Source organism: Scylla paramamosain, chromosome 9 (genome assembly GCF_035594125.1).
Source record: "Scylla paramamosain isolate STU-SP2022 chromosome 9, ASM3559412v1, whole genome shotgun sequence".
Taxonomy (NCBI): domain Eukaryota; kingdom Metazoa; phylum Arthropoda; class Malacostraca; order Decapoda; family Portunidae; genus Scylla; species Scylla paramamosain.
In genome coordinates, this window is record NC_087159.1 from 1,492,644 (window position 1) to 1,517,617 (window position 24,974).

Below are 24,974 nucleotides of genomic sequence, written 5' to 3' on the forward strand. Positions count from 1 at the left end.
CCACTACCAATAGTAAACTTTTGATTTTATTTATTTTTTCATCTATTTCCAGAATTTACCAGAAAAGGGATATAAAAGAGTAAAAATACAGTTAAACTCTTAAATAATGAGATGAACAGCATAGGGATGAAAGTAAAGTCTTTTGTGGTGAGGCCACGAAAGGGAGAGAGGTATGCAGTCAGCAAGTTCACATAAACATGGAAATAACAGTAGAAGATAGCGAGAGATGCAATGTTGTGGTAATGAGTGAGACAATCAAGACAATCTATTAGGAGCGAGTTGATGACATGAAAAGCTTTAGAATACATGGACGGATAAAGCCTCTGCCATCTGCAACACAAAACTTCAGAGAGGAGAGAGAGAGAGAAGTAAATAAAACACAGATAAATAGAAAAGGTGATATGATGAAAGAAGTAAGAAATGTATAATACTCTTATATTTCAAGAAAGTAGAAACAGACATAACATATGAAAAGGAGTCCAGGTGCAAGGGAATGGAGGGAACAGAAGTGGGAAGGGATTGAATGGGGGAAGGATGAAAAGGAGTAGGAGACAGGTGTGTAAAAGAAATATTCACCACAACCTCCTCTCTTCCTCTGATTCTTCACTTACTCCTCACCCTTGCTACTTATATTTATTCTATAGGTCTGGTCATGTTAAATTTGGGCAGAGTATGTTTGGTTGTTGTCAGGTGTGGCCTGGGAAGATTTGGTTGTCTTCAGGTTTGGCCCAGGGAGATTTGGTCATGTCAGGTCAGTCAGGTCAGGTGACTCCGTTTGTGGGTCCTACTTGTTTCTTCACAAGGAACAGTCTGAGGGAGTCACCATCCTTGAGCTGGGCTACGATGAACTGTGCAGCAAAGGATTCCCCATCATACAGTTCTCCGGCAATGAACTGATGATGAGGGATTCCCTATCATAGTATTCTGTGTAATAGTCCCTAAGATTGTATTCACCAAAGGGAGACTGGCCATTAGAAGACTCAGGTATGTGAAATTTGGCCATGGGAGTCTTGTCCTGAGGGGGCGTGCACCCCATTGTGGGCATGGACTGCTCATCGCCTGGCGGCCCACTACCGAGCCTGTTCCCAGACCCTCTTGGCAGCCTTGGCCCAGCAAACATTACTGCGCCTTGGCGTGCTGTACCTTTCTGTAGTCAAATTTCTCTCTGAAAAGAACAATTTTTATCTGAATTGTTTTGTTTAATCTTGATTTAAGTAGGTGCAGGACACATCACTCCAGTGTATGTCTGCTTCGTGCTTCGCTTCACATCACCAGTAGCCACCACTGGTTATTCCAGTGTGAAAGGATCTGTAACTGCAAGCACATGAGAGAGAGAGAGAGAGAGAGAGAGAGAGAGAGAGAGAGAGAGAGTCAACATATTTCTTCCTGTAACTAATATCTTTTATGATGGTCATTAGTGTAATCTGAAATCCATAAAGCTGTACCAGACATTTTTCCCTTCGTTACTGTAGTCACCTGGGAAATGATCCAGAACTGTAATTATATTTTTATTGTCTTAAAATATATTTTTGTACATTAGGAGGAAAGAAGCTTCTCAAATTTCAAAGGAGAAGCAAAGGTTGTCAGTAATGTTTGAAAAATAAGGCCTTTAGTTTCTTTATTTGTGAAAATAAGACACCTCCTTGGATGTGCAGAAAAGGATTGGATAAATTCGTATAATAACAAATATTGCTTTCATTTCAAACACAGTAATTGGTTAAAGTGACACCCAGTCTTCATATGGTATAAGATCACTTTCCATCACATTTTGGTCTGTTCAACCAATGGGATTAAACAATTTTCTTGATTTGATATTACAACCAAAATTAACTTAATTACCTAAATAATAGTAATATGGAAAACCCTTCAATAGACAAACTGATATTTTCTACACATTTAACATTAATAAACTTTATAGAGTATACCAAATAATAGGCACAATTTTAATACCAAAGAAAAGTTTAGGAACACATTGAAAGATGGAGAAAAAAAAAAAAAGTGTAGAGAGCCAAACATTGAGTGAGGAGTGGCAACTTCCACCAGAAAGTGTGCTGCAGCAGCTTCTCCCACCAGAAAGTGTGCTGCGGCAGCTTCACTCACCACTAAGAGTGTTGCAGCAGCTTCACTCACCAACATTACCAGTTTGCAGTGAGCACAAGGAGATGGTTTTCCATCACACAAACACAACATTCAGTTACTCTCCTCAAAATATGGAAATAGAAAACACACTATAAAAGACATTTGTTTTTTATATTGCCATTATGCTTCAGTGAAAATTTAGTAATTATATGTAATATACCAAAGACATGTTTTGGTAAAGTACCCATATAATATGTAACATGGAAAATAAAACAAACAAACACAAACAATAAACAAATCATGTTAAATGCAGTTTTTGAGAATACAAAAAAGAATACTTACAACCTGAAGGAAAAACTGTGGACAGTAACACTGTCTAAAACCAACTGTGAGATACTGTTGCTGGATGGCACCATGCAGCCTCACTGTACCAGACCTGCTGCACCAACGAGAGGCTTTACTCACCCACAACACACACCGGTAGGCATTCCTATACATGAACATGAGTATTTAGAAAAGCTTGTTGAAAAAGATGCTAGTACTTGGGTCCTTTCAGTGCCTTGAATTGTTATGCTTCAATGGCAATTTTGCAGTTGTTGGGAAATTTAGTGATTTTAAAGCTACAAGTGCAATAAGCAGCTATTATCACACTTCAGATTCCATAGAGCAACATCAAATAAATGTTGAAAATAAACTCCTAATACATGAGCTGTTATAGCCCAATGGTGTAGGCACGTCCATTCGGGTTGTGGATAGAGATGATCTGAGGAGCAGTGATGCACCACTCGTACCACACGTTCTTCCTGTTCGTACACCGCCAGAAGTGCACCTCCATGATGTCCCCCTGATGCACTCCTACTGGTTCCTGCAACAGAAGGTGATGCATGCTAAGGTCTGCTCACTACAGCACGTATGGTTCACTTGGTACGCCTAGTTTACAATGAACACAGTGCAGCTTCTAAAGGAGGGATGAATATATGCAAAGACTGGATAGTGATAAGTTTTAAGATTCTTGCACTACTTTACCATGATTTTACTCCTGAATCCATACCATAAAACACTAATTTGCAGCCTGACCCTTAAAACCGGAATGACACCTTTGAATGGTTGGAATTTCTTAAGTTTATTTAGTGAAGTGGATAAATAATTTTGATTGGACAAGGAATCTAGACTATTTCTATAACAGACTAACCCACCAATAAAAGTTCTATAGCAGCAATACTCACTCTGAGAGGGAAGAGTATAGGGAACCAAGAGAACATGCCCTGCGAATGTGTCTCAGGCTTGATGCTCAACATAATATCCTTATATAAGAAGGCCTCAAAGTAACCTCCAAAGCCATGGACAACATTATCCTCTGTGATCTGGAACTGCAGTGACTTGTACCGGGTGTTGTCGATCACTTTGGCTGTAGGAGAAAAATCTTTGTTAAAATCAGAGAGGAACAGGTGGTGGTATTCAGACTGAAGGAAAAACAATGTGTAACAGGGAGCAACTTAACTGGCCACATCCACTTATATTCCTGCATGGAAACACACACAAACACACACACAGGCACAAGCACTGGCTGTGTGACTAGTATGTAAAAGTTCTTAAGACCAGATAATATTCTCCCTTTCATCCTATGTCACAGGATGGTCCTACAACATTGCAACAGATTTATAAAACATAAAATTTATGAAAATTATTCTAGCAAATTAAGGAACCACTTGAAGGCTACTTAATTAGAGTGTATAAAACAAGACTAGTGTCCCAGCTATTCAAGTTGAAGCCTAACTTTCTTGTGAATAACAATTAACGAATTTCTTTCACAGGTAAAAGCACAATTACCTTTATTTGGATGACTAAAAGTAAAGAGAGGTTGTGAGGGGGCCAGTTCTTTCTTATTGTGAAGATAAACAACATATGGAGTCTCAAAGTGAGCCAGGAAGTGCTTGTCCTTCTCCCGGCAATTTCTGATCTCGTTGTACAGCTTGGGAGACTGAAGGGGACTCAGGTAGGACGTGTAGCTGCTGGGAATGCTGATGCCGTCCTCTGCACCAAACAACACATTGGTATATGTTATGCACATACAAACATGAAGCATATATACTGATTGCATATATAACACATGAAAAAATCAATGTCTATATACATTTATGTTCTTTCTCTTTGATTTACCTTTGAGGAATTTTTGTGCACCATCCAGACATTCTGGTGAGAGTTCATTGTCACCAAATGAGCCTAACAACTCAGACACGATAATGTCAGCCTTCTCTGGTGCATCCCACTCCCTCATGTCACACGACACCACCGTCACCTGAGGCAGGGGATCAAAGTCAGTACCTTCAGCTCTAACTTTCTGGCCAAGATACTGAAGACAGGTAATCAAGTGGCATTCTTGGTTATTGATAAATTACTGCAGGCCATTTTCCTTTGAAAAGAGAACCAACATGGACGACGTTGCAGGAAAGGCAACATTAAGAGGAAGATGATGTGGAAAGGGTGGCATAGTGAATGTAGTAAGCTGGAATCTGACAGATGAGGCAATAAGAGATATACAGAGAGATAAACACACAATGCATATATAGTCATTAGGATACAACAAGTATGTGACAAGGGAACAAAAACAACCTTTGATAACAGTGCAAGTTAATATACAAATTGAGAAACACATACAGGATATGCGAGGCAAAAAGAGCATGGAATAACTTTTTAAGCATAACAATAAGGGGCAGCAATCTTCATGGAGTCCAACACATGCATTGCTAGATCCATCTCATAAAGATTCAGTATTTACAAGATTTATTATGAAAAAAAAATCTCATTCCTACAATAGTCTTAAAATAATACTCCATTTAGTTAAATGATCTTTAAACTACTGCTGTATATTCAATCCATTATGACAATTATAAAACTCATCAGTAGGAAAATAATAGCAAGCTGTTATAGGCTTTAAATAAAAGCACTAAGTAGAAGCAAAGAGTAAACTGTAAATAATGACAATATAGCTGAGATGTGAGGAGCAGAAAAAGTAGTCATGAATGTTGGCTACCTGGTCTCCCCAGTCCTCATCCTGCTGGGCCTGGAGTGTTACAACAGCATTGGGATTCTTCTCGACAGCATACACCTTGATCATCCTCTGAGCTGCCCGGGCTGCTGCCAGTGCTCGCCTCACCAAGGGTCCCCGGCCAGCCCCTACCACCATTAGCACTCTGTTGGAGGATGCAGGTCATGAATAAGTATACATACAAATACCAAGGCTGTCTCCTGCAAAAAGGAAGAGGTTGAGAAACTTGTATTATGTCAGGCACAGGTGGTGTTTCAAGCAGGCTATTATAATTTCACACGTTTGATGAAAAGTTGCAGTTAAAGCTTGTGATATTTATGGATAATGAGTAAACATGATGACCAACTCACATTTCTTTGGTATCCTTCTCTTCCTCAGGAACCCTGTCAGAGATGGCCAAGTACATTGCCCGTTCATACTCTCGATATTTAACAGGATCTTTCTCAAATACTTCATACGTCTGAGACTCTAAATTGTCCATTAAAGGTTGTAGAGGGCACTGCAGGTAATCCTCATATCCTCGAGCAAAATCTGTTAGTGGATCAGCTTCTACCTGTGTCTGGAAAAAATGGTCATGTTAAACAGATAATTTCACTAACACTGAAGCTTCTGTTGGGATTCTTGATAGGAAATACAGAAGGGAATGAATAGCCATACTTTTAGAGGGATTATCTTGGAAGCTGTGAGGAGGATCAAGTGAAAATAATAAAACATATCCAATATTTAAGTTCAGTGTCCTGTTAATTTACATTTCCTATCAATCTTATTAGTTTTGCTTTAACATTTGCCATTAAGGCCAAAGGATCCAGTACCAAAAATAAATAAATCATTGTCATCCACAAACATAACAAGAAAGTGAAAAAATATAAGATAAGATTGAAATACATAAGATTGAAATAATAATATAAGATTGAAATACATTTCAATCAAAGAAATGTAGCAGATTGACAGAAAATTCCAATACAGGTCATAATGAAAGCATGATATTCACCCTCGTAATGTAGTCAAGGTATTGCTGGTAAAACTTGTAGTGCTGGTGTCTGAGAGGGCCTGTGATGATGAACTGAGCATGAAGCTTCACCAGTGACTTGACTAGCTGCTGGTGAGCTCTAGACAGCACTGGGAAGCCTTTTTTGTTACTGAGCCAGATGGATGTGGGCAGCACAGCACTTCTTACTGGCTCACCTAACCACCTGAGGATGGATGCAGTCTTCATTAATACTGGGAAAACAGGTATTGGTGCATCATATAAATCACATGTATCATCCATCCTTATCATATCAAAAAGCTACAGCAATGAGTAAAGGAAGGTCACCTGTCAATGACACACTGTTCTGGAAGGTCAGCAGAAATCTCTAATGTCAGGCCAATCTTTTTCTGAATATTGGCTACACTGTGGAACCTGAAAAATAGTAATAAATAAATAGACATCCATTCTTCCTAAGGTGATGAAAATTATTATTATTTGTAAATCACATAGTTTTGCACCTTACTCAAGGATTGAGGCCTAGAATCAACCCCATCATCTGAGTGATGTCACTTACTTGTTCCACCAGGTCCATGTGTCTATTTCAAATCCATCCGCACTCTGCTTCCTGTCTGAACGGTACTGAGATGCTGCCTCCTCTGGTGCCTGCATAGGAACCCTCACCCACACCTGCAGACAAACATTCCTATAGCATCATTCCCATCAGGCACATTGTAAGGCAATAGCATTTTTCATCTGTGGTAAAAGTACATGGTATGGCTGCACACTGTGGTTACATTGGAAGAATACTACCCTTGTTTCCACAAATGCATCAAAATTCCCTGGACTGTGCTAAGTTCAGTTACTCTTCTAGCTCCAGAACTACCATGAAACACATATGAATCAACTGACTCATAGCTGTCCTTCCTGATCTTAATTATGATTGATTAAGAAAAACACAGTTAATCATCTTTTCTCACCTGATAGCAAACCCCTTGGACCACCTTGTTGTGAAGTATTCTGGCAATGTTGGTGCATCTGTCTGACGTGAGGGAGAAAGTGATGGCCGGCAAACCCAAGTGTGCGGCAAAAGTTAGTTCCTGATTGAGAGTTTCTTCACTGTTCATGCGGAGGCTGTTGACAGGAGACTCTAGGTTCAGGATGGAGGCCATTGTTAGCTTGCCAACAATCAGACTGTTCCATTCTGCAATACAATTCCATGTGCAATAATAATCTACTCATACTGGCAGCTCTTCACTATGCTGCTGCTGGACACATGCAACTCCTTATCTATGTAAGATACATGACATGTAAAAAAATAAATATAATAGAGGAACACTGTTGTATCAATAAATTTAAATCAAACATGATAGTATAATGAATTTTTAAGATCATATTGATTTACTTCCATAATACTAAAATTGAGAACTGCAAAGTAATAATTGCTTGACAATTTGCTTGGACTCATTTCATCAGTAACCAGAGTAGGAAATACAATCTACAGGTATGCTGCTGACCTGAACTGCTGAGGAGAAGGTCTGACCGTGTGAAGGCTCCTTGCCTCGCCTTGGCCTTGCCTTCCACATGCTCCCGTGTGAAGCGAGGGTGGGCGAGGGGAACGGATATGAAGTCATATCTGAAAAAATTGACAGACACATCCATGCATTATTAAGACATTACAGTTACTTCTCATCTCATCTGAAGGAACACAAATGCCACATGGAAAATAAAAAAACTCCTCTCTTCAAAAGAATTTGCTGAGCTAGAAATTCCCGACTCCACAAGTTGGTATTCAGTGCCTCAGATTACAAATTCTCCTGTCCTACTCTGAATGTGAAAAATACATTGTGATAAATGAGTGTCAAAATACAAGACGGTGGTTATGTAACTTGTCAAAAGAGAATAGGTTCTAGGATCTTTATGTTGGCACTCACTCTTGATAATCTCATGATGCCCTGCCTGACCTGAAAAAAACAATCAAACAGTGCTATGGCACGTAACACGTACCTATTTTTTTTCCAATTCTAGACCAGATATAACCACACATTCGTACATAACTTTGAATTTGTAGAAAATACCATTGTAATACTCAAAGATCAAAAGAAGGATCATGAAAACTGTGCCAAACCAAATTCAATAGCACATCATGGACCAAATATACATTTTTTTCCTTCTAGGGCAAGGTGACACACCAGTCCTGGCCAGCACCACCGGGGCGGGCAGTGCGGGACCGGCTCGACACAAGCTGCCCCCACCACACAGTAGGCAGCGGCTGTACGGCTCACTCGTTATCCCCGCCAAGCCCCGGGCCACCTGTTGGGTGGTGCCCTGTGTGGTGTTAAAGCAGGACAGGGCGGCTCCCCTGCCCACATGTTCCCTCCACACGCTGGCCTAGCCTCGCCCGTCACGTGCCGTCTGTCACACTCTCGCCCCCTGCGTCGCTCTGCGTGGCTGGGGAGGCCTTTGAACTGCTTACCCTGACTTGGAGGACTCCTGCAAGGCATGGCTCAGCTCGTGCACGATGGGGTACTCGAGGCCACACGACACACGGCCCGCCGCCATCATGTAAACAACCCGCCAGTCACCACCACCACCACCACTGCCGCAACCACCACCACCGCCTCACTCCACCCTATTGATTTCCCACACCCTTACTTCCTGCTCCACCTTACCTCTTCAAAATTTTATGAAAACATCCTTAATATTTTTATGGACATTCAGATTATCTGTAGGATGTATGAAAGATTCTGTGAAATAACTTGAAATCGTATGTAAGTGAAAGGAAAATGTGCAGTTTGATGTTTAATTAATGATTATGATGGAACTTTACTTATAATATAGAAAGATGCTTAAAGACAAAACACTTTTATGGCATAGTAACAGTATTATGAAATCAAGAGGCAAATCAAATGAAAACAATTTCTTGCACGATATCAAGGACTGTAGTGATAGCTGATCTATTTTGAAACCTTCTGCCGAGATTTTTTTTTTTTTCAATTTCCCATTTTTTAAAGAAACCAGGTTTACTCAAATACTAAAGAAATATCTGATAAGAAAAAAGAACGTGTGTGTGAGCTAAGGAAAACAGTGAGCATTGCCATGGTTACCGCGTCACGTGACGACGCCGCGGTGGCGAGCGTTCCCACGTCGAGCAAAACAGACAGGAGTGGCGCAGGAGCAACGCTCTGAACCTTCCTTGCGCACAGGCAGGTGGTGGCTCTCAGCGGGGAACCGGCAAGGTTTGAGCTCGGGCTGAGAAAGACGAAAGGGTGTTAGCATCATAATGTGCAACAATGGCTTCTGACAACTTGTTCCCGAAATCTAAGAGCTGGGTGTGGAATGAGCACCGCGGGGAGCTGGTCAAGATAAGGTGGGCCTAAAAATAAGGAAGCCTAAACCCTCGGAAGGCGTATGGACCTGATGGGGTCCCTCTTATTGTTCTCCGAAACTGTGCCTCCGTGCTTGCACCTTGCCTAGTTAAACTCTTTCAGCTCTGTCTGTCAACATCTACCTTTCCTTCTTGCTGGAAGTTTGCCTACATTCAACCTGTTCTTAAAAAGAGTGACCGTTCTAATCCCTCAAACTACCGTCCTATTGCTTTAATTTCCTGCCTATCTAAAGTTTTTGAATCTATCCTCAACAGGAAGATTCTTCAACATCTATCACTTCGCAACCTTCTATCTGATCGCCAGTATGGGTTCCGTCAAGGCCGCTCTACTGGTGATCTTCTGGTTTTCCTTACTGAGTCTTGCTCATCCTCTTTTAGAGATTTTGGTGAAACTTTTGCTGTTGCCTTGGACATATCAAAAGCTTTTGATAGAGTCTGGCACAAAGCTTTGATTTCCAAACTACCCTCCTACGGTTTCTATCCTTCTCTCTGTAACTTAATCTCAAGTTTCCTTTCTGACCGTTCTATTGCTGCTGTGGTAGACGGTCACTGTTCTTCTCCTAAATCTATTAACAGTGGTGTTCCTCAGGGTTCTGTCCTGTCACCCACTCTCTTCTTATTATTCATTAATGATCTTCTAAACCAAACTTCTTGTCCTATCCACTCCTATGCTGATGATACCACCCTGCACTTTTCCACGTCTTTTCATAGACGTCCAACCTTTCAGGAGGTAAACATATCACGCAGGGAAGCCACAGAACTTCTGATCTTTCAAAAATTTCTGATTGGGGCAGAGCAAACTTGGTATTGTTCAATGCCTCAAAAACTCAATTCCTCCATCTATCAACTCGACACAACCTTCCAGACAACTATCCCTTCTTCTTCAATGACACTCAACTGTCCCCCTCTTCTACACTGAACATCCTCGGTCTGTCCTTTACTTATAATCTGAACTGGAAACTTCACATCTCATCTCTAGCTAAAACAGCTTCTATGAAGTTAGGTGTTCTGAGACGTCTCCGCTAGTTTTTCTCACCCCCCCAGCTGCTAAATCTGTACAAGGGCCTTATCCATCCATGTATGGAGTATGCTTCACATGTCTGGGGGGGTTCCACTCATACTGCTCTTCTAGACAGGGTGGAATCAAAAGCTTTTCGTCTCATCGGCTCCTCTCCTCTAACTGACTGTCTTCAGCCTCTCTCTCACCGCCGCAATGTTGCATATCTAGCTGTCTTTTACCGCTATTTTCATGCTAACTGCTCTTCTGATCTTGCTAACTGCATGCCTCCCTTCCTTCCGCGGCCTCGCTGCACAAGACTTTCTTCTTTCTCTCACCCCTATTCTGTCCACCTCTTTAACGCAAGAGTTAACCAGTATTCTCAATCATTCATCCCTTTCTTTGGTAAACTCTGGAACTCCCTGCCTGCTTCTGTATTTCCACCTTCCTATGACTTGAATTCCTTTAAGAGGGAGGTTTCAAGACACTTATTCATCAATTTTTGACCACTGCTTTGATCCTTTTATGGGACTGGCATTTCAGTGGGCATATTTTTTTATTAGATTTTTGTTGCCCTTGGCCAGTGTCCTTCCTACATTAGAAAAAAAAAAAAAAAAATATATATATATATATATATATATATATGGAGGCTCTGATAAATGTGAGTTTGAGGAGAAAGGTGCCGTGTATGGATTAGACCCGGAACCCGATCAGTGAGGTCCTGCACATCACTGACTGAGCAATAAGTGCACCCTTTGATTAAACGGGATCGTGGGTGCCATGTTTGGGTCATGACATGTGCACTGTCATATGACGTTACTGCACTGCTGGCCATAAGGAGGTGAGGGGCTGCGTAAGGGGGATCATGCAGGAAATGATACTCAAACAAGCCTTTAGCGGCCCAACTAGCCAATAATGCTTGCTCGTAGTCTCTCACTTGACTTCGCTCATTGTTTTACATCACTAACCTTTTATCTTACACATAGTTGACACCGATGTGATTACTATTACTACAGGTATGATGGCGAAAGTTGCCTTTTCCAATCAACTTTTCCCATTAAATACCTTTTGGACAGTTGCCACCGGGATAAAGAATAATTTAAACTACCTAGGATCAAAATTTCTCATTTCTTTCTTCACTTCTCCTCTTGGGCCCACGACAACATTATTATTATTTATACATGTAGGGCTGACGTCTTCTTGCATTTTCCCTTATTTTCTTAGGTTCTTATGTACTGCTGCCACTACTACTACTATTACTACTACTACTACTACTACTACTACTACTACTACCACTACCACCATCATCAGTAAAAGCACAACAGGCCTGCGGGTGGAGGTAATGGGTACGGTCAGCAATGAGGGGAGTGGGGTTTAATTTGAGCGTGCATGCAGATGGGCGTGTATCAAAGGAAATGTTTTTGTTTTTTGTTTTGTATTGCTGTTCCAATTTTCTCTCACTGTATTGGGTGACACATCACATCTGCGGAAAAAACGACAGGCTGTCAAAATAAAACGTATAGCTTTTTTTTTATTAGTTTGAAATGTTTTGAGTTGTATATATAGTGGTATGTACTACGGGTTTATTTATTTATTTATTTATTTATTTTTTCTATATTTAAGAGTGGTTACTGTGTTGCTGCAGTGAACGTTTCCATGGATCGACTCTTTCAACTCACTAACGAGTACCATATTCTGTAATTGTTCCTGATGGGCGTCCAACTCTCTCTCTCTCTCTCTCTCTCTCTCTCTCTCTCTCTCTCTCTCTCTCTCTCTCTTTTTCCGAGATTGTTTGTACGATTCTAGCAATAATATAGCAAAGATCATGCATCATTAATTGAAGGGACACCTATGGTAACCTGACTAATCATTGGCCTTTGGAAATAATCCTTAGTTCAGAGTACGAGTAGTTTAAGAAGGAGACCAGCAGTGTGGTATGAGAATACGAGCCTTTAAGGGTACGGATCGTAATAACAGGGGTGGTGGTTTCAGTTCTAACCAGGGAACATAAGTGTGAAGTTGGGGGCACACGCTACAGTTTCGCGTGGCCGCCGTGCTCATCTCCCTCATTAGCCTTTGAGTTGGTGGTGAGTGATGTCCCTTGTCCCGGGAAGCAAGACCGCTGTGACATCCAATTCTTCACAGTTTACCTTCTTAGGTTTTCCAAGTGAAGAGTGAATTCTAATCTTAATGGTTTTACCTTAGAAGTACTCGTTGTTTCCACAGATAGAACAGTGAGGGATAGACTCTTGTTAGCCCTTGTTTCTCAGCTACATACTTGAGAAGATAGAATAGAGTGAGTTCTAACCTATATCTCTTTACCTTAGAAATACTCGTAATTTCCTCCACCAGATAGAACAGTGAGGGATTGATTCAGCTTCCCCAAACACTACCTTTTACAGTAATGAATGATAACACGAGCATTGTGAATCGAGTTACGCAAACCCTTCTTTCACCAAACAGAACCGTGAGGGATAGATTCTTCCCTCCAACACTGTCTTAGTAGTAATGAATGACAACAGATACATTATAATTTGAGTAACGCAAATCCTTCTCTTCGCAGACAAGATGGACGCCCTGCCAGTCCCTCAGCCTCGTCTTCCACTTCCCGCCGCCTCTCCCCGCAGCCTGGCCAGAAGCATCCCAGCAGGTGTGTGTGTGTGTGTGTGTGTGTGTGTTTCCGTCCTCTCGATTATTTCTTTTGTTTTGTATCGAACATCCGTGATAAAGCCATTCCGCTCCAACTCTCTCTCTCTCTCTCTCTCTCTCTCTCTCTCTCTCTCTCTGGCTCTCTGGCTTGTATTCAGCGTTTACTTCCTCCTATTTATAGCACGCTTTAGTGGAAGTTATTGAGGTTTTCAAGTGTTTTCATGATTTCAGTAATAGTTGAACAAAAATTCTGCGCCATCAGTAAGAAAAACGAGCATGAAAACCTGGCTTATCATCTCTGTGGTCTTTAAGAGTAGATCTGGAGAGCCTGAGAAGCCTAGAGCGTTTCAGAATACTCCCCTTCCTCCCCACTCTCTAATATCTGGCAGTAATCCCACCACAGCCTCGCATCACAAAGGATAATATGGATCCCTCCAGTAATCCCCCGCTGGCGCAAGTGAGGGGAAGGACTGTACTTGTGGCAATAAACCTCAATTTTTATCCCCTTAGAAAATGTATGTAAGGCTTATCGACAATCTTCAAAGGTGGCAAACATTATCAGTCGGGTTCCCATGAGTGTTTTTCGTACTGATATTTTAAAGTCCTAGTTTAACATCTCAGGAATCATGAAAACACCCTTGAAAAAAACCCTTCCAGCTTCCATTATAACCTGCTGAAAAGTATTAAGGACGAACAGTACCCTTAGAACATAAGAACATAAGAAATAAGGAAAGCTGCAAGAAGCCATCGGACCTACACGTGGCAGTCCTTGTATGAAATATACCTACCTATTTCCATGTAGTAGTTTTCATTGAGGAAAAGAACAGAATCATATGCTACGTGTATACCAAAGATTATAGCTACTCACGTCCAGTGGTGTAGAGTGTGTGACCATTGCCTTCCCGAGTAGACAGAACAACTTAATCGCATGCTACGTTTATACCAACCATTATAATTACTCGCTTCTAATGATGAGTAGTGTATCCCAGAATTATCTTCCTGAGTGGGGAAAACATAATGACACATATATAACAAGAACAGCTACCCACGTTTAATGGAATAAAGTGCCTCACCATTGTCATACCCAGTAGACAAGAGAACATACCACGTTTATACCAAGAATAACAACATACGTTTAATGGAGTAGGTATCCCAGCTTTGTGTTCCTAGGTTGAGTCTCCGCGTGTTGCTGTTGAAGATCCAGCCAGCTACGGAAGGGTGAGTTATATGAGGCTAAATGGAGAGGAGCTAGGGAGGGAGTCGCAAGGTGTTCAGTGTCAGTTTAGAGACGTGCAGGCTGAGTACTCTACCTCGGTGTTGCTCTTCACAGAAAACGGAGAAGGGCAGGCGGGACCAAGGAAGGTTATATAAAAGGCTTGTATTATGAACCGCTTTGCTTTCTCACCGCGACTATTTTCAAAGACGGCAAAGATGACTGGTCGGGTTTTCAAGAGTGTTGCGCCAGTCAGTAATGTAGAAATATTGTTAATAAGTTCAAGGTTTTTCATTGAGATTTTTTAAAGTACTGTTAAGCGTTACAAAGACGGGTACGCTTATTTTTATTATATTTTTCTCTACATTAATAACAGGGAGAACACTAGTGAAAACCCGTCATATCATTTCGGTAGTCTCTGAAAATACTCGTGGTGAGAGAGCAAAGGGTTTCTGAATATGGATTATAGAAGGTAGAATTTATCACCTCTGTTCCCTTTCCCTCACTACGTAAGTTTACAGGGAGGCGGCGGCGTCGAAGCGGGTGGTGGAGGCGCAGTATGGGCGGCTGGATCTCGTCGAGTGGGAGTGTGACGCGGAGTCCCCCGTCACCTTCCAGGACTGCGTCAAGGTCGCCCTCCACTTGCAGGCGCTGGAAACACCGATCTCCAAGCTGTTCCTCGAGGTGGTCAGGCTGGAGAAGGTGTGTGTGTGTGTGTGTGTGTGTGTGTGTGTGTGGGTGGGTGGATGTGTGTGACTGTGAGAGAGAGAGAGAGAGAGAGAGAGAGAGAGAGAGAGAGAGAGAGAGAGAGAGAGAGAGAGAGAGAGAGAGAGAGAGAGAGAGAGAGAATTTTCTTCCTTTAAATTGTTACTGCAAGTTTGGATAGATAGATAAACAGTAAGAAAGAAAGAGACCGAATCGTGTGGGAATATAGACCATCTGGTAGGAAAGGTGTGGGCGGCGGCCCCACAACAACTTATTGTGTGCCTTACAATAAACGAAACAATAGTTCAGTTCGTTATCGACGCCCACTGGCTGGCAACTCTGAAAACATCTCATTGTACACATTTGTGACTCATCTCTGATCGGCGCCACACACACACACACACACACACACATTAGGATGTGAATACACATGCATTCCGGAAAAGAAAAAAAAAAAAAAAGGTCTGTTTTGCTATAAGTATCACAACACCCACACAACAGAACAAAGCGTCAAGTCTACACAGATCTGCGTGTGTGGCGGTGGCGAGACGTTTCCCCCGGAGGGCTAGCGTGGCGCCAGGCTGTGCTGGGTGGAGTGGAGGCACAAAGCAGGCCCTGGCACCCTGCTCTGTGGCACCATGGCGGCGTGACTCAGCCTGGACGGGGGGACGGGGGACAGTAACAAGCACCGCGTTGTCATGGGAAATGCCGCGAGGAGGGAGGAAGGGGAGGATGATAATGTAATATACGTCTGTATTCTCGTATATTCATTTGCACGTACATGCTGAGGTGCTTTGTGGGATGATAAGGAGAGAGAGTGCAGTACAGTATTTGATTAAGGAATTGCATCGAGGAGAGAAAAAAAGAAAGAAAAGATAATCAAGCTGATTATTAATATGATTAGCCATTTTACTGTTTATCCTAATCATTAACTATTTCATTGACTATTAACCTGATTATTAACTTGATTATGAAACTAACTATTTGCCACTTCATTAATTATTAACCTGATTATCAAGTTGTTTATTGACCATTGTCACAGTTGCTGTTGTGCTCTTCATTAGTGACGCGACCCTCACCCATGTTAGCGCTGATGGACCCCAGTGTTGCAGCAGCTGTCTTTGTGTTCATGTAAGTTCATTCACTTACCTCTCTCCACAGGGTAGGAATGGTCTGGGAAGTCTGCCGTGTTTTCTTCTTATTTCCCAACGCGTCTTCATTTCAAGCTCCCTCCCACATTTACAAGTCATCCATCCATCTTTTCTTCTATCTGTTATTCCTTCACTGCAGACAGCCTCCCTTCAACACTTACCCTCAACACCTCCCCTCAACACCTTCGCTCACCCACAGGTACAGAAGCTTCTCCGAGGTCTGGTGGAGTACTTTGCGGAGCTGTTCGTGCAGGCGGACTTAGTGCAGGCCATCGTGCCCCCAGCCGTGGCCAACCAGCGTCTCTTGCAGCAACGGTGGGAGCGGCACCTCACCCAAGTGCTGCACCCCCTCTCCGCCACCTACGTGCAGCTCATCCTCGGCCACGGACTCAACCACCTGCACCACATGAAGGTGAGTCATGCCCTGATGGTGGGTGCTGTGCTTGTGTCCGGGGGCTTGTGGTGTCACGCCTCCACCTCTTCTTTGATGGAGTGGGTGTTTTGTTTTTCCTTCTTGGGCCTTTTATTGTGATATGGACCAATTTGTATCGCTGAAAACTGTGTCTTTGCCTGTCATGGTTTGTAATGTCACACTTATTGTTGTTGTTGTTGTTGTTGTTGTTGTTCTTACTACTACTACTACTACTACTACTACTACTACTACTACTACTACCACCACCACTACCACTACCACTACTACTACTACATTAACACGATTAACACTCCCTCTCTCCCTGAACGCATCCATCACACACACAATCCCCCTCAATGTTTCTATCCAAGATGTATCACCAGTCCCTTCACTACCTTCCCTTCACCACCACCCCTCCTCGGTCACGTGTCTTGCAGTACTGAAGCTGTGGTGCTGTCTGTGTGTATGTGTGTGCGTTGCGTGACGGCCTTTGTGGTCTGTGTTCCCTCGTGATCAAGTATTTGTTATGGTGGAGGGAATGGAGAGCGCCCAAGTGGAACCCTTTGTGAGGAACCATCAGATCCATTTGGCGGCGTTTTCTTCGTCGTGATGGGTGTGCGCCGCTCTGAAAGGAGCTCCATCCATCTCAGTCTGTCCCAATGTCTCCCTCCATGCCGTCCATACACTGTTAAAAAAAAAGCCGCCCAATCTTAATTCCTAACAAATAGCCACTTCCCATATCTTCCCCTGGGCTGACAAAGGGATGTGTTGCCTCCCTCGAGAGACGGCTACATGAGTTTCGGCAGTGTCAGCTAATTCAAATATCATTACGAGGAGCCGCTTCACACCACCTATCATCAACCCGTGTATTTTAAGTACTACAGTCTAGCGTCCTTTATAAAACGTACCTACCTGTTTCCACCAATCATTCCCTTCTCTATTGATTGCCGTGAATTTTCCTCAAGTTAAATGAAATGTGTTGCAAGTTTATAGGACAATTTCAAACGATGCCACTGACAGCAAAATGAGTGAATAATGGTGCAGTTCAAATCCTCTGGGTACTGTTGTTTTATTTTGGCTCTGTGAATTCTCTAAGGCTGCTAGAATGCAGTCAGAGGTGAGTCATTTGCAGTATTACCTTTTCCTTTCTTACAACACACGGTGCTTTACTCACAAACTACTCTTATTCAACAGCCACCTCTGGGTATTGTGCTAGCTAGATACTGAAAAACCTATCTTTTAACTCATTTCTTTCCTTACAGCTACTTAGATTTTGTAGTGTTGCATATCGCAGTGAAAGGTCACAAGTCCCTATCCTCTTAGCGTGTTAAGGCGTTGTTCCCTCCCTCAGCGTGGCCGCAGCCTGAAGAGCCTCGGGGTGCGGGACAACCAGATCTTCGAGCGGCTATACGAGCTGGCCGAGCTGCTGGTGTGGGTCACCTTCCGGCGCAGGGACAGACCAGTCATCCACGCCGAGGTCACCAGGCTCTTCCGCGGCGCCCACCACAACCACCAGCAGCAGCAGCACCAGCAGGGCGACGATGTGGCTAACGACCCCTCCTTCGCTGCCCCCGCCGCCCCCATCACCAGGAGAAGGACCAAGAGGGGCCCGCCGCTGTCAGGTCAGTGGAGGGACACAACACATGGTGGGAGTTTGACTGCTGGTAACTTGTATGACCTTTCTTGATCTCAGTTCTCCTCCAGTTTCAGTCTTGTGTCTTTCTTTGAGGGAAAAATGTTGGTGTCATTAACATGTATCCACTCTTCTTGATCACAGTTTTCTTTCGACCTTAGTCTTGTGGCCTTTTCTGAGAGGAAATTTGATGTCAGTAACTTGTACCCACCTTTCTTGCTCACAGCTCTCCTTCCATCCATGCCAGTCTTAGTCATTGCACAATACCTCGTTTTTGTGCCCTTTTTTTAGGTGAAATTTGGACCTCAGTAACTTGTATCCACCTTTCTTGGTCCCGGCACTCTTCCCTTAGTCTTCACGCCGTACCTTGTTTATGTGTCTTTTTGAAGTGAAAATTTGGATGTCAGTAACTTGAATCCATCTTTCGTGGCCTCAGTTCACTTAATCTTAGTCTTGACGCTATGTGCTTCGTTTTTCGTGGACTGAGGAGAGGAGACTTGTCGTTTTTTCTCTCGCCTTTTCCCTACGAGTCTCCTTCAGTTGTTTCTGTCCATTGCATCGTCCTCTGTGACTCCCAGCCTTTGCAGTTTCATCCCTCCCAGTTTAAATCGCAGTTCCACCCCTCCATCTCACTTCGTCTTCCCCTCGATCTCCTTCCCTCAACTAGTTTTTTTTTAAGCCATTGAAGACAAAATATCCTGAGGTGTCTGACAAACTCTCCGTAACTCACTGCGACGGCAACACCTCACGGGCGCCGCTACGAGAATCCGCGCTCGTCTACAGCTTACGAAACGCTCCCTATTGATAAAACCTGATGGAAATTGTGGGAAATATATGTTCGCAATCTTATTTTCTCTTCCCCTCGTAATGGAAAGCCCTCTGAAAATTCCCTTATACCTTCCCCTGTACCAGTCCATCCCTCTCCTGTTCCTGTCACCCCCTGTACCAGTCCCGACTCCCTCTATCCCTCTCTCCAATCCCTTCCCTCCTCCTCCTTCTATCCCATTGCCTCGGCCTAGCGCGCGAGACAAGTGTGCAGCGTGACGGGCATAAGCGAACGCGGGAAAGGAGCGAGCAGCTGTAAACATAAGATGAGTAGATTTAATATTCTACTGGAGAACGTGACAGAGGGAGGAAAGCTTGTGTGTGTCTGTGTGTGTGTGTGTGTGTGTGTCAGGGGAGCAGCGCGTGTCAATCAGTGGGGATTGGACTTGTACGTGGAATTAATTGATGAAGCGCAATTATGGAGTTAATCACCTAATTATTGTCAGTTAGGTGTGATTAAAACTTTTGTGAAATACATTTTTAGAGTTGTATGTGTGTATATCTTCAATAATGGGAGAGAGAGAGAGAGAGAGAGAGAGAGAGAGAGAGAGAGAGAGAGAGAGAGAGAGAGAGAGAGAGAGAGAGAGAGAGAGAGAGAGAGACTCCCCCTTCCTTATTTCCACCTCTTTTAAGTAATCATTCCATAACCAAAACAAACGAGCCAATGAATAAATACAACGTTCTTAATTTAGCGTGAATAGTGCTTAGTCCAGGTGAGGGAAGGCAGGAGGGAAGATATTACACTCTATTTGACATTACGTGAGCTGCCTCAGTGCCTCACCTCCCCAGTCCCTCTCCCTCAGTCCCTCTCTTTTCTCTCTCTCTCTCTAGCTCTCTCTCTCTCTCCCGTCTGAAAAGGTGCCTCTCTCTATATCTTGGCTGTTTCGCTTCCTTTCATCGAGCGATTTTCATATATAGATGCAGTGTTCAGGATTCTGTACGTCTGTCTGTCTGTTTCTCTCTCCTGTCTATATCCTTCTCCCATTCCGTCAGTCCGTCACTTTAAGCTAGGATTGGTATGCTTCTGTCTATCCTTTTGTCAGTCCGTCGGTTAGTAGCAGAATTCTCTCTTCCTCGTCTCTTTTCTTCAGCCAGTCTCTCTGTTCATTCCTCTTTCTCTATGTTTTTCCGTCCTTCCGTACATCCAGTCGTTAGTCAGTCAGCCAATCAGTTATCAGTTATTATTAGTGTCTGTCAGTATTCTCTGTCTCATCTCTATAATTTTGTTTGTCTCTCTTTGTTCCCCCTCCCTTTCTCAGTCAATCAGTCCCTCCCTGGAACTCAACTTCAAAGCTTGGACACCCTCGTCTCTGCATCTCAATCACTCCCACCCACGTCACTGCTACCCATACACGTCACCAGCTCACATCCTCAACGATACACACACACACACACACAGTCACTCACCTTACACGTCATATTCTATTTGCAGCTTCCACAGTCAGTCCTAAAGAATAACAATATATTTTTACCAATTTTTTCTCCGGTCATTCCTTTCCTCTTTTCCTTTCTCTGGCCTCCCCTGCCCGCCACCCCACCCACCGCTTAAGAGTAGCTCCGTGTACTGCCTTCCCTTTGATCTCCCTTCTTCACGTTGCAAGATGAGCTTACTGATTCTCAACAGCTCGCCCCTCACAGCCCTGCAACGTCAACGGAGATGGTATTAAGAAATTAGGTTGAGATTTACTGTATACCCCTCTCACTTTGATATACAGTGATTTTAAACAGTAAAAGCACTGTGTACGTTCTTTACGAAAACTTAGGAATATGAAAAAAGAAGAAACGAGGGATTTAAAGAACTGTTTTTTTTTTTTTCACTGCCCAGTCAGTATAACGAAGGATAATTTGTCTGGATGCTTTGCGATGTGATGTGTCAGGTAGCAGTACATTCATGATGAAAGGGAGTAGGAGGAAGGTTTTAGGGAAAGATGAGGTCAGTGTAAGGTGTGCCATTAGGAAGGATGTGGAAATAGTAGGGTAAATAGAATAGCTGAAGATAAGAGGATGGAAATGAAGAAAATGAAACCAACAAATAAGAGAGAGAGAGAGAGAGAGAGAGAGAGAGAGAGAGAGAGAGAGAGAGAGAGAGAGAGAGAGAGAGAGAGAGAGAGAGAGAGAGAGAGAGAGAGAGAGAGAGAGAGAGAGAGAGAGAGAGAGAGAGAGAGAACTTCAGTCTTCCCCCCCAACACACACACGATTAAGACAGAAAAATTGCGACTTTGATTCTGACTCACGGCAATTTCAAAGTGGGAGAGGTAGCGTTCTGTCTCGCTAACCCCAGCCAGCGTGATGTGAGCCCGTTGCTGCCGCGGCGCCATAACTCAATCTATTTCCAATTTCCAATATTTGCTCCCCACTTAAACAAAGGAAAGAAAGCCAGGTATGGGGTTGAAAAAAAACGGTTATGAGAGCTGGCGGGGAGATGTGAGGAAGAAGAGTAGATAAAGTTATTGGCATCCTCCTCCTCCTCCTCCTCCTCCTCCTCCTCTTCCTCTTCAGCTCCATATTCCCTTCTTGATCTCTTATCATCGTCATGCGTAACCTAAAACCTTGGAACTAAAATTTTCTGTCAGTTTGTTTTTGTCATTCTTCTGTGTGTTCGTATGTCTGTCTGTGTTTCCATCTGTAAGAGTCAATATTTCTCTTCGTCTTTCTGTCTTTCATGAATCTGTAGTTTCGTGTGTTTTGGTCATGTGTATTGTATGTCTGTCTGTCCGTCTGTATGTATGTAGTTAGTCAATCAGTCAGTCAGCCAGTCGGTCAGTGAGTGAGAGAATCTATAAGTCAGCTCTTTATTTATCTATGCATATATCCATTAATCTACTAACCTCCACAGTGATTCAGTAGCCGTATCCCCCGCAAAGTCACATCAGTAACACACACACACACACACACACACACACACACACACACACATTCAACCGGCGAACATGTATGTGTAACTTGGACATCAGCTCCGTGACTCGCATCCCGATGTAACGAATATGTACCGTAATACCAGGGTGAATGTAGTGTGTGTGTGTGTGGCTGTGTGTGCATCTTTACATCTTTCTATTTATCTGTCTATCTATCTTCTCAGTCAATCAATTAATCACTCAATCTAACTAACTATTTACCCACCTACCTACTGACCCACCTATCTATCTACTAATCTTTCCATTCATCTGTCTACCTCCCTATCTAGAACGTACCTATCTCCCTGCAGTACGCATCTATCTATACACCTATCAATCCTACCACCTGCTCTTGTTTCCCTTTGCATTCCCAGCTGTGGTGCACGAGAGCTGCGGGTTACTTCTGCGTCAGGTGCCAGACCTCAGCCTCACCTCCTCCATCAGTGTCCTCGCTGGAGACGCTCTTAACCCCCCTCACCTACGTCTCAGAGTGAGTGTGGGGAGAGGAGACGGAGGAGGAGGAGGGAGAACAGTAGTAGTAGTAGTAATAGTAGTAGTAGTTGTTGTTGTTGTTGCATTATTATCATTGTTAGCAAAGATGTAAATGTTTCAGCAAAGGTTGATCTTCACATACTGATCACACACACACACACACACACACACACACACACACACAGACACACACACACACACACACACACACACACACACACACACACACACACACACACACACACACACACACACAGGAAGGCAAGTGTATATTTCATGATCCGTACATGTTACGCCGACTAAACACACGTTTAGCCTCCCCCTGAGTATGTTACAGAGAGAGAGAGAGAGAGAGAGAGAGGAGAGAGAGAGAGAGAGAGAGAGAGAGAGGAGAGAGAGAGAGAGAGAGAGAGAGAGAGAGAGAGAATGGCGCAGTATTTTTTTCCTTCTCTCTTTTTTTCTGGCAGCCTCTGATAACCACTAAAGAGAGAGAGACTCTCTCTCTCTCTCTCTCTCTCTCTCTCTCTCTCTCTCTCTGGCAGGCTCTGATAACACACCGAAGACTGACACGTTTATTATTTTTATTTATTTATTTATTTATTTACTTATTTATTTCTCTCTCTCCTCTCTCTCTCTCTCTCTCTCTCTCTCTCTCTCTCTCTCTCTCTCTCTCTCTCTCTCTCTCTCTCTTCCCAGGTCTGAGGGCGTGCGTGGGCGTGGGCTGTGGGTGCTGGGGGCGCGGCGGGCGGACCTCAACGAGTACCTGGAGCCTGCCGCTGAAGAAGGGGACCAGCTCAGCCTTCTGGATTAGCGCCTCCTTCGTTAAGTAGGTAGAGAGAGAGAGAGAGAGAGAGAGAGAGAGAGAGAGAGAGAGAGAGAGAGAGAGAGAGAGAGAGAGAGAGAGAGAGAGAGAGAGAGAGAGAGAGAGAGAGTTTCTGTCCGTCTTTTTTTTCTCTGTGTGTTAGGTTGGTTATGGTTTGTCTGTTTCTGTCTGTTTGTCTCTCTGTCTTTATCTCTGTTTCTGTATCTGTCTGTTTGTATGTCTGTCTGTCTGTCTCTCTTACTCCTACGTTTGTTTTGTTTTTTTGTCTATGTGTGTCTGTCTGTCTGTCTGTCTGTCTGTCTGTTTGTCTGTGTCATTTTATTTCTTTCTCTCTGTTCATCAGAATAATTGTATCATTTTAAGTCCTTCCCTTCATAACCTCTTCTGAATAATAAGCACTGTAGCTGTAGTGGTGTTGGTGGTGGTGGTGGTAGTGGTGGAGTGACGTCAGTGTTGTCTCCACCAGGACATCCACCATCCCGTTCGACGCCAAAGAGGGAGGAAGAGGAAATGCATCGACACGTCAGCGGCGAGGGGTATGTGTTAATGAGTGTGTGTGTGTGTGTGTGTGTGTGTGGAGTTCTTTGTCCACGCATTTACATTATAATTTGTTACGTTCATACATATGTGCATACAAGGTGTGTATTTTGGTATTCGGTGCTGTGTGTGTGTGTGTGTGTGTGTGTGTGTGTGATAGACAAAGCAGCTTAGTTTGCCTGGTGCCTCATTTAGCATCACGCCCTAAAAAATGCTTGACTGTTTGCAACGTGACGAGACGTGGTGATGATATGCTAATTTTCTGACTTGCGTTTATTATTTACGGGTCAAGGAGGCTGGGGGAAGGGAGACAGAAACTTATCAAAAGGGGGAGAACAGATTATGCTTTGTCGTCCAGTCCCCAAAACAGTGAAAGATACAAAAATATTCCCCTCAAGTTGATCAGTTTAGTGCTAGAGGTACCTTGACCATCCTCTCCTAAAAGATAACAGCAATAGGAAGATGGTGAAAATAGTCAAGCATAGTTCCATAATGTACCAATGAAACATAAATAGAAAAGAATTCCACTCGTACCCAATCAGTTCAGTGCTAGAGGTGCCTTGGTCCTCTTAAGATACTTCAGGCAATAGTAATAGGACGGTGGAGATAAAACCAAAATCAAGCAAAACAGTCAGGCAGTGTTCCAGTGTGTACCAGTGAAAGGGATGCGAGAGTGCTAGCCCTGATTGACTCTCGCATTAGTAAGGTCGACAAAACAGGAGTGAGAGTCAGTAGAAAGTGCAGCGCCGCATATGCCACCTGTTGCTTTAGGGAAACAACAACAACGCATTAATACTTGAGGAGCGTCGACTGCCTGGCTACGTGGAAGCTGTTTTGATCCTTCCCTTGATAAGCAAAGCCGCGGCAACAGGTCACCGTTTGACTAATGACCCTTCACTCGCCTTAACGTCTTTCCTTAACTAAGAACCACTCTGAGACATGTTTTCTTGTTGAGACCCACTTCCAGACATTTTATTGGCTAGAAATTGCAATATCCATTCTTTTAAACCCCTCGTGCATTACCTCTAGTGCAGTGAAGTGTCGCATATCACACTGAAAAAAAAAAAACTTCAGGATATTTTTGATTGAAGACTGAGGGTAGAGTAGATTGCTTGCCTTCCTTGCTTCCTTCATACCTTCCCCTACCTTCCCTCTGCCCT

The 24,974-nt window shown here is 43.3% G+C and overlaps 2 protein-coding genes across 4 annotated transcripts; one reads left to right on the forward strand and one right to left on the reverse strand.

Moving 5' to 3' along the window:
• Nucleotides 1-1,495: 1,495 nt before the first annotated feature.
• LOC135103377 (protein arginine N-methyltransferase 5-like) lies at nucleotides 1,496-8,732 on the reverse strand. 2 transcript variants are annotated; one of them, XM_064009504.1, is made up of 12 exons: nucleotides 8,572-8,732; nucleotides 7,613-7,731; nucleotides 7,076-7,299; nucleotides 6,673-6,785; nucleotides 6,444-6,530; nucleotides 6,120-6,321; nucleotides 5,479-5,681; nucleotides 5,114-5,273; nucleotides 4,240-4,378; nucleotides 3,910-4,113; nucleotides 3,306-3,487; nucleotides 1,496-2,944 (listed from the first exon to the last, which is right to left on the reverse strand). In XM_064009504.1, exons 1-12 carry the CDS (start codon nucleotides 8,658-8,660, stop codon nucleotides 2,792-2,794), a joined length of 1,875 nt encoding a protein of 624 aa, XP_063865574.1. In that variant the 5' UTR covers nucleotides 8,661-8,732; the 3' UTR covers nucleotides 1,496-2,791. The 2 variants fall into 2 exon arrangements, with proteins under 2 accessions (XP_063865574.1, XP_063865573.1); XM_064009503.1 differs by having other exon boundaries at nucleotides 5,479-5,687.
• A 124-nt stretch (nucleotides 8,733-8,856) lies between these two features.
• Nucleotides 8,857-23,814, forward strand: LOC135103379 (uncharacterized). Of its 2 annotated transcripts, XM_064009507.1 has the most exons (8): nucleotides 8,857-9,465; nucleotides 13,044-13,130; nucleotides 14,864-15,044; nucleotides 16,398-16,610; nucleotides 17,962-18,232; nucleotides 22,337-22,452; nucleotides 23,151-23,280; nucleotides 23,744-23,814. In XM_064009507.1, exons 1-7 carry the CDS (start codon nucleotides 9,389-9,391, stop codon nucleotides 23,154-23,156), a joined length of 951 nt encoding a protein of 316 aa, XP_063865577.1. In that variant the 5' UTR covers nucleotides 8,857-9,388; the 3' UTR covers nucleotides 23,157-23,280; nucleotides 23,744-23,814. The 2 variants fall into 2 exon arrangements, with proteins under 2 accessions (XP_063865577.1, XP_063865578.1); XM_064009508.1 differs by lacking the exons at nucleotides 22,337-22,452; nucleotides 23,151-23,280; nucleotides 23,744-23,814 and having other exon boundaries at nucleotides 17,962-21,194.
• The last annotated feature ends 1,160 nt before the right edge of the window (nucleotides 23,815-24,974 follow it).